The sequence below is a fragment of the Galeopterus variegatus genome, unplaced genomic scaffold (genome assembly GCF_000696425.1).
Source record: "Galeopterus variegatus unplaced genomic scaffold, G_variegatus-3.0.2 Scaffold505, whole genome shotgun sequence".
Taxonomy (NCBI): Eukaryota; Metazoa; Chordata; class Mammalia; order Dermoptera; family Cynocephalidae; genus Galeopterus; species Galeopterus variegatus.
The window spans coordinates 291,572-303,254 of NW_007726616.1; the positions used below are offsets into that span (position 1 = coordinate 291,572).

The window sequence follows — 11,683 nt, forward strand, 5'->3', positions numbered from 1 at the left end:
TGTGGGGCATTCCTCTCCCTGGAGAGAAGTTACCAGATGATTTTAGAGGCATTTTCCAATTAGCCAAGAAATGGCAGGGCAAAATCTAATACACTTTCTCATGCTGCCTGTGGTCCATAAAGTCACTCTAATGAAGAGGACCTGAAATCTTTGCTTGTAAGACAGCATCCTTTTACCTGCAGAGAACTGACCTTAACACTGAGAGAGAAAGAAGAAAACCCACACACAAACAGAACCGGAATCAACCTTAGTAATTTCCTCTGAACTGTGGTGTCAGATATCAATGAAATTTTGTCACTCGTTTTTTTTCTCTATTTTTGTGTTGAATTTGTTTATCCTTGTAAACTACTTTTTTTGATTGAATACATCTTATGTTGGTATTCCTTTTTTTTCCACATCGGGGGTAAAAGTCATGAGTTTTTCACTGCGCTGTTAAAATGTTAATGCTCAAAGTAAAAGCTAAGTTATTTTAAAAAACACTTGTGATTGCTTATGTAATTTTAAACAGCTGAGGAAAAGGAACTTAGAAAATAGCCTCACACAACTCACAAAGAAAGGTGGATATGTTTGTGTAAACACAAAATAATCAAAGCCTCCCAACTCCATCCTGAGAGCTGAATCATTCAGATTGGCCATCGTTTTTGGTTAAACAGGGTAACTATCCAGTCAAAACAGTGGGCTATTGAGTAGAAAGCAAAGAAGAGGTTTTGTTGTATAACTCAGGACCTAGAGATATTTTCCAACCAAAATATCCAGTGTAGATACTTTCCTTACATTGCTTGACCTATAGCAACTGCCCTCTGCCACGTGGTGACACTCTAACCAGGTTAATCCAGCCCTGTTGTGGGACAGTCATGATCTTTAGCCTTTCATCGAGTGCACATGCCTCACCTCCTCAAAGTGGGCCCTGTGCCTCCTTCTGGCTTTTCCATTTCCCATCTCCCTAAAATTCTATGAAAGAAAACCATGAAATTATTCCACTGGATGGACAGGTCCTTTTAAGACATTTTTTCCCTCTTGTCTGGAAGATTTTATAAAAAAAGCCTCCCAACCTTCATTAATTTCCCTATATTTTCTCCGTTTATTAATTACACCTTGACACCAAAGCTGAAACACAACAAAAACAGGAAAACAGCAAAGAGTAAAGAGGGAGGTGCATGAAGCTCGCTTCTCTAACCCCAAACTGTGAGCCCACAGCAGTTCCTCAACTTCCCTGGAAACTACCAGACCGATGCCCTCAAGGGTTTCCTCAAAAACTTCCTGTTCTTGGAATATCAGAGGGTCAAAAATTATGTTCTTAAGCTAATCTCATAGGAAGTAAAGACATCCTTTGCTCAGGATCTACGACAATGTATTTTCTCATTGTAAATATCACCATGTAACCTAAAAAATATTAAGAAAGGCTTCTGCCCTTGAATAAATTTTAAACATACAGACTGTCATCGATCCTTCTGAATATATTCTCTCTCTGTCTCTCTCTCACACACACAGACACACACAGACACAGACACAGACACACACACACACACACACCCTTCACTCAACTGAGCAACGTCTTCTGAAGCCAAATGCCAAGTGCATTTAGACAGAGATATTGCAATCCCTGGGGAAGAGCTTCAATTACGAAGAAAAGCAAAATCTAACTACGTCTTTATTAAAGAACAAATGCTGACAAAACAAGAAATGTCACTAAGGGTTTTCTTTCTTCACTAGACAGCCACTTTCAGTGGGTGACTTATTTACCTTTGTTTTCATGCAAGGATTTCCCACAACTTTTCTCTAGGTCATGTCTTCCTGCAGTCCTGCCTCTACATATGCTGGCAAGATTCCCTCGAGCCTTTTCTCCTCACAGAAAAAAATACTGTCATGCTTACCTGTATTAAAGCCTGCAGCTAATTGCCTTTGGCTTGCTGAGTTTGAAATGGGAAAGAAGAGAGGAGCATTTGTATTACTGGGTCACTGCAAAGAAAATGCCCTGCACCAGCATGGATTTAGATTAGAAGAATCACCTGGGGACTTTGTTAAACTGCAGCTGCCTGAAGCCCAGCACAGGTGATTCCTATGCAGGTGGTCTTTGGGTTTTACTTAAAGACAGAGCTTCGTAAACTCTACGGTACCTAAGAATGGAGGGTGGGAGAGAGAATCTCGTTAAAATGCAGAGTATGATCCAGTAGGTCTGGAATGACTAGAAACTCTCAAGGTGATGTGAATGCTACCAGCCCACAGACCCCTCTTTGAGTAACAAGGTTTTGAGAAATGGTGATGGAAGTCCTCCCTACTGAACATGTAGTACCTGGCTCAGCAGCATCCATATGAGCTGGGAGCCCCATTAGAAATGTAGAATCTCAAGCCCCACCCCAGAACTACTGCATGGGAATCTGCATTTTATCAAGATTCCCAGATGATTCTTACGCACATTAGTTTGAGAAGCTGATAGAAAGAACTTCAGGGTCAAATTCACAAAAAAGTAAATAAATAAGTTGTTTTCTGTCAGAAAGGTTGAGGCGGCAAAAAAATAATGCATATTTTTGAAACCCACATTACTGTAGGCTTATATTAGAGAAACCAGAATAACCAGCCTAACCAACCAACTTCTTAAATCCAAACCCCCTTTCTACCAAAGGAAACCATGTAGGACAAGAGGTCAACATTGTTACCTCCTCGGCTCTGAATGTGAATAGCTATCATATGCTTTCACCTTTGTCTGTTTTCATTACTTCTCATGGTCCCTAGGTCAACCAATTTGGAGACCTTGCTATACCCAGTAGACTACCACCATTCTGGGGACAGGTGTTTTAAATAGTAGAGGTGCATTAATAAAGCCTAGTACTCCCAGTCAGAATGCGAGGTGGAATCATACTTTTGGACTTCTATCACTCCTTTCCAAAATTCTAGCTTTGCATGATATTTAGAGAGATCTGAAAAAGGGAGGTGTCACAACTTCTATAAACTCGGTACCTTGCAAAAGCGCATAACAGACTATAAGGATAATTTAACCAATGTAGTTGAAGATGTTTATTTTAAGATTTAAAGCAGTAACTTGCTAAAAAGTAGAGTCTAAAAGAAAAGATGCAGCTATTCGGGTTGCCAGAAACCAGAATAAAAGAAAAAGAAAAAAAAAACCTAAAATCAAAAAGAAAGAATTAAAACAAAAATGTAATTAGATAATCAGGGTCTAACAGAATCTGTGATCGTAGAGAGGCCTCCAGAAGCAATGAGAATCAGTGAGATTCTATGTACAAGCTCTTTATTTCCTTCAGTTTTGTTTTCATGCGTTTCTATCAGGAGGAAACTGCTTGCTACAGACAATTCCTTGCATTTGTTAATCAATAGATCAAGGAACAGTCAAAGGAGATAGGGACCATCTAGGAAGGGATGGTGCTGGCCTGATGAGTGAGGACAAGGCAAATGCAAATACTGTGTTCAATTAGCATTTTTGTGAACCTAGCGTTTCTGAAAACTATTTTCAAGTCACAGAATATTCAGAGAGCATCTGGCTCCATTTATGGAGATACTTTTGGTACCACTGCCTCCTGCTCCTCAACCAGTCCCACTCAAACTCAATTGTCTTCCCTTCCTCATGCCAACCTTAATCTCATCCTGCAGCCCAATTTGCTGCTTTGCCTGTGTTAAGGGCTTTAAATGTTAGTAATCACAGGAAGCCCTTAATTGAGCCCCTACTGTGTTCCAGGAACTTTCCATGTCTTATTTAATCCTCACAACCAACTTTTTCTTATTTACAAATGAAATAACTAAAGCTCAGAGAGGTGAAGAAACCTGTCCAAGGTCACAGTCCTGGAAAATGAAGGTTGTAGGATTCCATCCTTCATCTGTCCAAAAATCCATGCTCTTCTAGCAAAATCATTCTGTCATGGTAGCTCTTATTTTCTCACTTCCATCTCATCATTCTGATCACTGTGGTTGGGATGGCCCTTACTTCCTAGAAGCAGTTTGGGATGAGTACCCAAGGCTGTCCTTCTGAAGTCTTCTTTACACCTGGGAACCATGACTGCTGGTGCCCTCCCACACTGAATAGCCACAGCCTAGGTGCCTTTTCAAATACATTCTTTTCTTGAAGGTTTGAAGTGGATTTTGCATTCCAAAATATGTACACTAGAGCTTAGGATTTAAAGTTAAGTCCTTTGCCAATGTTCTTCTATGTTCAGAAAAATCAAGAAAAATAAAGGCAAACCCCAAAGGATGGCTATGGCATGTCTATAGAAGGCATTTCAACATTGATCTATTGGGTTAATCGCCTAACTTTCTCTGTTCCATCATAGGTGTGTATGGGTAATTCCAGTACGCTTGAGCTATTCTGCCAAAACAATGACTAATAGCATAGTTATTCAAGTATGATTTACCCTGTTGCAAGGTACAGACACAAACTCTAAATAGAGGACCAGGTGGAAGCCTGTGTTAGAGCAGGTACATTTACAGAGGATGCCAGTCACATTTAGATGAAAGTCCCTTTGTTGTCTCTCTAAAATACTGGTTTTTTATATTATAAAATCATAAAGGAGGAAAGGCTTTTGACTAAAAGCCAGCTGGGGAATAACTTGCCAAACAAAACATCGAGAATCCATTGCAAACATCTTCAGATAATTCTTTTGGGGAAAGGAGGAGACTCTTCCTGGTGATGAATGAATATTTTGACTTGGTGATTAATCACAGTTTACTGGAAGACATGATCACATGTGTCACTCTGTAACACCTTCCTTGCTGCCATTAGCTACAAGAGCCCCTCTCCTCAAATATTTTAATTGACTACAGATCAGGAAATTGAGCCAAATCTCCAGACAAGACATGTGTAATAACTGCTCCTCCTAAAAAGATGCCTGTGATCTTCTTTTTGTCTTTAGTGTTGTAAAAAGGGCAGAACTTTTCCCCAAAGTCTTCAGTTTGAAAATATTGGTCTTTATACTCATCACCACTCATTCATACACTGAGTATCCTCGTGATATTTTAGGGAATCTTTTTAAACTTAACTTTCTAAGAGTAAGTCCTTCTGAAAGAAGAATTTAAGAAGTTAAGTGGTTCTCTTGTGGCAAGCCTGCAACTCCTGGATTTGGACAGATTAAACACAGTAAAGATTTCCTATATCAATTCAGAGGACATTACCTGAAAATTTGAAAGCTTTTCTAAAAGTCCAGTAAAAAAGAAATGAGAAGAAGGAAAGAATGAAGAAATAAAGGAAGGAAGGAAGAAGACAACAGAAGAAAAGTGAGGTGAGGGGGGAAAGAAAGAAAGAGGAAATAAATTATGTAGAATACATATTTTTAAAACTAAAAGGACAAAGCAATTCAACTAACATATATTAATCTTTATTCTATAACAGAGACATAAATAATTTTATGAATTCATATAACCTATACAAAAGACAAAATAAGATATTGCACTAAATTTAGATATGGGATATTTGAATTTAATATTAGCTAATCAGATAAATATATACAATTTAAGGAGTTAAGGCAAAACCAGATGATACTTCAAACACAACAGAAGGTTTGAAAAATAGGTATAATTAAAAACAAAGGCATCCCCTCTCCAGTTAATAAAGTGATTATATCTAAGGGAAAAAAATCCCTTAGGTTTTTAATAAAGTGGGTATTATCAATCATGTTAATTAAAATTGAGCAGTAAAGTATAAGATTTCCTGCGGAGGAGAGCTGTTTTGACAAGGTTTGGGGACAGAGCATTTAGAATTTGGGTAAGCAACTTTTTCCTTATCAGATTTATAATCTATTCTTCCTATTAGAAAATATAATTTGGAAAATATGACTCTTTCACATATATAATTAAAATACAACTATGAAGCATTCTTTTTTTTTTTTTGACAGAAGTCATGTTGATGATCTCATAGTAAAGGCAAATTACTGGCAAGCCATTCATTACCTTATTTGTACTTATTTTTAGAGAAAACACAAAGCCAGTCACTGAAAAACAATTCCCAGCTACCTTACGAGAACGAAACAAACTATTCCAAAGAAATAAAAACAAGTGTAATCGATAATATCAACACAGTATACAGTTCTTTGGCAGTATCACACTAACCATTGATTGGAGTCGGAACTTCAGAGCTTTCTAATTCTCAGACCCAGTTGCCAGTCTTTTAAAAATAAATAAATAAAATTCCACATCTGCAACAAATTCAGTTAATTTCAGGAAATTAAATTCATAATAAAACTTGCAGATAGCTTTTGACTGTTACATTTAAGCATGGACAGGTATTATCTGCTTTGAGTCCCAATCCAAATATATTGAAACGCACACACACGAAAATAATCTGTGGAACTTTGTGTTGATTCTGACATGTCTAGAATCCTTAAAGGGAATCCATATTCACCCATGAGAAATCAATAAAAGACATCAATCCAACGATGAAAAAATGGTCTTCCAATAACTTGGGGGTAGGCTGCCCCTCACCTGGACAAACATCATGAAGAAATCAAATTCTATAGGGGGAACACCAGAAAGCCAGAGAACGTGGAATACTGCCAGCCTCCAACCAAATTACCTTTCTCCAGTTTTAAATAAACCTTATCCTCTTTATCTAGGTAGAGTAGGACTCCATTAGTGGCGGCTTCACGAGTAACGTCTTTGTCCCCAGCAAAGGCAGATATTACTGGTTTTCCGTTTAACATCAGGTTAACCTAGAAGAAGGAAAAAAATCACTGAAAATCTCCCTTTGCAGTCAAAACATCTACTGGGGAATGGAAGGAAGAGAGGGAGGGAGGGAGGGAGGGAGGGAGTAATGTCTAAGATGATAGACCTGGTAAAATACCTGATGTTCAGGGAATATATCCTTTTCCTTTTCAAATTAGCCAGTTGTGGGGGCCAGACATTGCATGTCTGCTGAGATTTTTTTTTTAATTTCTCCCAGAGGAATTTCCTTAATTTGCTACCAAAGAATACCATCCGTGCAGAGTAGCCTAGCCATATGAGAACTGGCTTCCCTTTAGCATGTAAATTAAGCTTACTACTTTATTTACCTCTTCCACTCAACAGCAATTTTTTGGTAATGAAGCAGGATTGTGTTTTCCCTGTGCATTAGTAAAAGGAGACCCAGTGCCCGCTGACCTAATAAACCCAGACACAGCCAAATTCTTCCAACATCCTGCAGGTTTCGGTGCAGCTGTAACATGCATGCATAGTGCTGAAAATCATTTGAAATAACAAAGGGTGTCTGTGTTGATTTCTTTTTCTCTTTTCCCTTATAAGAAATGTGTACTGAAAATAATAATCACCACTACCACTGGAGATGTTAATGATGGATAGTTAGCAAATAATTAACTCAAAATTTTATTAACTTTTTTTCTGTACTATAATTTTGACTATACTGTGTCAATTATTACATAAATTTTGAAATATTGGGGCTTGGAAAAAACTTTTCATGAAAGTAAGTTTGTTTAGTAAGTATTTATTCCTTTCTGGTTAAAAGTAATATTGAATAAATTAAATCTGAGTCTGACCAATTTATCCATTCACTAAGATACGTAAAAGTGATGAGTGTGTAATCTATCATTCACATAAACATAATGTACAATGTAAGTACTGAGCATACAATAAAAATTATTCTAGAATTCCATAGGCTTGTATTGGTGTCATTTTATATTAGCATATTTGCATATTATAGGAACTAGCTTCATTGTTGTCTTTGAGTGTAACGTCAACCCTGTTATCTTAGAAAGCATATACAAAATATTTTGTTAACTGTGGAATTGTAATTAGTAAAAATTCACTAGCATCAGAGTAACTGAGGCTAAACTAAAGCATAAGCATAGCACATCCTTTTTAAAAAAGCATATTTAATAGTTGTTCCTTCACAGCTTTATTTTTAATGATTAACTGTATGTTACATTTTTTAATAACAGCAAATTTGTTTTATTTATTTAATGTTCACTTTTAAAGCTCTGCTAGTCTTACAAGTCTTTCCCTCCGAGTTCAAATAATTTTTGTACATGCATCAAAAGAAATTAAGATCTTATTAAGAGATTCATGTCACTGAGTTTTTCCTAAACCGTGCTTTTTAAATGTTTAGTTGTTATTAAGGTGATAATTTGAATTGTTTCTTTTTATATGCTTTTTGTCACACTCCTTAATGGAGGTTACAAAGAAAATTGAAATTAAGTGTTTAAAAAAACCCATAAAAATGGCTATTTATTTTTACAATAAAAATACATCTTTGGATAAATACTTAAAAATATAACCCACTAAAGATAAACACCAATTGTTTGGGAGTAGAGACAGAATTGGTCGAAACACATACCTGAATTGTTTGGCTCTGGTAGACTTTAATTACGTGAAAACTGAAACTGTAAATTCCTTTTCTTGGTGCTACAAAGACAGACTCCAACGTGAAAAAATTACCCACATTTACTAGGATCTACAAATAAAAATAACAAACAACAGTAAATTATTACAACATTCTCTTCTATAAGTCAAATAAGTTTCCCTTCTCCCTCACTCCCAGCTTCCTTCTCTCCCTCCCTTCCTCCCTATCTTCTCTCCTTCTTTTTTTCTTCTTTCTTTTTCTCTCTTTTTTCTTTCTTTCTTATCAACAATTACCTAAGAAACCATAGAGAGTAAAACATCTAGTTCTCTTTATTTCTTCTTGATTTGGAAAATGGATTTGTACATTGGAAGGTTCCTCTGTCTTTTAAGGGATATAGGAAAGAATAAATTAACTGCTTTGTATTCATTCCTCAATTTCCAGCAAGGCCTGATGGCTCTGGAAACATCTAGGTAATATGTGAGGGCTCATAAATATTAGCTTTACCTTGAAAATCAGATAAAAAGGCATCTGCCGTGTATTTACATTCCCACCATCTATAAGTCCTCACAATGTCCAGAAGTCACGTTTCCAAGCCAGCCAATCAGCATCCGTGGGCTCTCTGCAGTCATCCCCAGACATATTACACAGAGGTATGGGCACCCCCTCCAGTATGTGACATAATCCTTGACACCAAACAGTTGGTGCACAAAGTGATCTGAATGTCTGGTCCTTCTCTGAGCCTCCACCAGCCCTCTCCTAAGATCTATGGCCATTTTTATTTTTCATTCCTGTGCCATGTAGACCTTAATTGTAATATTTTGGCAATGAGTCAGTCTTTGCAGCCTGCTAAAGAATAGAGCTTAAATAAGGACAGACTATAAAATAGGTGGCCTTTGCATGTTTCTCCCAGTGTTATCCATTATCCCCCTATCAATCACCTGCTCTTTATATATAGTTCAAGGGTCAAAGTGAAATTAGGAACTGTTTCCCAAGAAAGCAACAATGCATTTTTTATTCTAAGATGTTCATCCTGATTCTACTGGTTATGAAATTAACTCTGAGTTTCAATAAGTGACCTCTTAAGCTAATTTGCAGCATCACATAGGTAAGTCTCTTCCTATGAGGAAGGGGGGGGACAGTAAAATAACTAGGGTTTCTTTCACTCTCTCTGAGAAATAAATCTATAATTGGCCAAAAAAATCAAATGTCCCTATATAGATACATTTACCATATATCAATGGCAATCTGCTACTATCTTTTTTAAACACTGCATTTTTGCCAATATTAATGCCTTTTCAAGCCTTTTGCATAATTCCCTAAAAACATATTATTATCACTGAGCAACACACCAGAATATAGTGACAGCCAGACAGATGTACCAGGCTTAACACCTGACTTAAAATACATGTACATGTGTATAATTTTACTTTGAGATTTTACCTTCTTCCAAGTAAGCATCAGATTCCTTTTCTCTGACCTGATGATCAATGGTCTTTCAACAAGTTGAAACAAGCTGTGCGATAATCTCCAAAGACGCTTTACAAAGCATTTTTTTCAAGCACATTTAAAATAATTTGAGGTGCTTCATGGAGACTTCCTGACTCAGATACAATTAGCATAATTCATTAGCAATAATTGAAATGGCTGATTAGTGTTGACTACACATAAACCTGGATGTTGACTCTACATTGTAATTGGAGCATCCAGGCACATCAAGATTTATAACTAAATGTGTCTTGTTGTCTCTAAGATGCATGGCTCCCTGAACAGAAAACAAGCCCTTTTCCTCTTCTAATTGATGAAAAGGTCATTGAAAAGAACACCCATCCAGAGGATAGTACAATGTCCACAGTATTCCAACATTTAATTAATGCATTGACATACAGTGGTGGTGCTAGACTTTATTCAAGATGGAAAATACTGCACCAAAACCCCAAATGAGCTACTTAATTCTTTAAAAATTATGGCTATTCAATAGCAGGTCCCGAGAGAGGCATTCTCTGTCTTTGGCCAGCTGGAGAGTGCATCACTTAGGAAAAATCAAGTAAGGAATACAGATGTCACCTCATGCCTTCCCTGGCACATCCTACAACACCACTTAACCCTGTGCTCCTGCATGTGAGGCTTCGCATACAACTGTAAACTGTGAGGAATTTTTAAAAGACTCTGGATGATGCTGTTGGGGTTACAATTAAAACTCCAGAGTCAGTTTTCTTCCTTAAGATTCCTTGCTAAAGCCAAACTGATATTCTGAAGATTCTCATCATGCCAAATCACAGAGCACCAGGTCGATAAACAGAAGCCAGGGCTTTCATCAGTTCCTCCCCCACCCCCTACCCTCAGCCTCTAAGTCTGTCTTTCTCCACAATTTGCAATTCCCTGAAACGACAGGAGCTCAGGAAGGGAGAACCATCTCCCCCGAGCTTTCCTACACAGAAGCTCAGCGCAGTTGCCCAATTCCTCTTCCTCCCCTCCTCTGCAACTTTTCTACAAGTACCAAGACAGGCTTTCTGCCTCCTCTGAGGCAGCGGCAGCAGCGGCGCTTGAAACCTGTATGGGGACCCTGAGATCTGACGCCCGCCCCCGCCCCCCGCCCTCAGCGGCCACCTGCCCCGTTCTCTGCAGAGAGTGTGGAGCCGGGGAGCTCTCTTTGGGGGGAAGCTTCTCTACCTGGGAGAAACAAATCAAACATTTATCCAGTATCAGCGAGGGTACCACGAGGATAGGCTCAGCAGCACCTGCAGAGGAGTCTGAGTCAGGGGGCCAGGCTCTGGCCAAGAGATCGCGATGTCCAGGGACCAGATTCCCTTCAGCTCCTGTCGACCTGTTGCTGGTAAACTTGTCCTGAGCTCTCGCTGCGCCTCTGTGCTCCCAAGCCTCTCCCTACCTCTCCCCAGCAGCTCCTTTCCAGGCAAAGAGAAAACTGTGGCTGGAGGTGGCGGGAGGAGACATTAGAAGTTTCAGACCCAGACATATTTGGGGAGGTGGGTGCCTAAATTATCCCCCCACATCCCAATCGGATCAACTTAGCCTGAGCAGACAGCCCTGGCCTGAGGTGCCAGGAGACCGTCCACCCCCTCGGTGCCCCACATCCCTTGGGGTCTGACCTGATCGAAGTAAATGATGCGCGTCTTGTTGCTCATCTCGGATGGCTCGTGGTTGGTGCTCCGCACCGCCGAGAAGGCGACCTTGGAGTTGGCCGCGCGTACCGATATCCCCAGAGGAGAGGAAGAGGAGCCCTTGGAGTCTGTGGCCGGGTTCGAGTCGCACACCACTAGACACTTGCCTTCCAGCACGATGGGCTCAGTGTCGTTCTGCGCCCAGACGGGCAGTCCTGGCAGCGTGAGGACCAGCAGAACAGCTGGTACCACGGACAGCGCCCGGCGCCGCGAGCCCATGGCGACCGCGCCG

The 11,683-nt window shown here is 39.2% G+C and overlaps 1 protein-coding gene across 1 annotated transcript; it reads right to left on the reverse strand.

Moving 5' to 3' along the window:
• Positions 1 to 5,299: 5,299 nt before the first annotated feature.
• On the reverse strand, positions 5,300 to 11,670 carry CBLN4 (cerebellin 4 precursor). Its single transcript, XM_008569507.1, has 3 exons — positions 11,380 to 11,670; positions 8,267 to 8,383; positions 5,300 to 6,650 (listed from the first exon to the last, which is right to left on the reverse strand). Exons 1-3 carry the CDS (start codon positions 11,668 to 11,670, stop codon positions 6,453 to 6,455), a joined length of 606 nt encoding a protein of 201 aa, XP_008567729.1. The 3' UTR covers positions 5,300 to 6,452.
• Positions 11,671 to 11,683: the final 13 nt, after the last annotated feature.

Excerpts from the sequence above, each read along its gene's own strand:
- CBLN4 (XM_008569507.1), bottom strand. The coding sequence starts at position 11,670 with ATGGGCTCGCGGCGCCGGGCGCTGTCCGTGGTACCAGCTGTTCTGCTG. Across the intron at positions 8,384-11,379 it reads GCATCATTTACTTCGATCAG|ATCCTAGTAAATGTGGGTAA; the intron begins GTCAGACCCCAA and ends TTTTATTTGTAG. Across the intron at positions 6,651-8,266 it reads ACCAGAGCCAAACAATTCAG|GTTAACCTGATGTTAAACGG; the intron begins GTATGTGTTTCG and ends TCCTTCTTCTAG.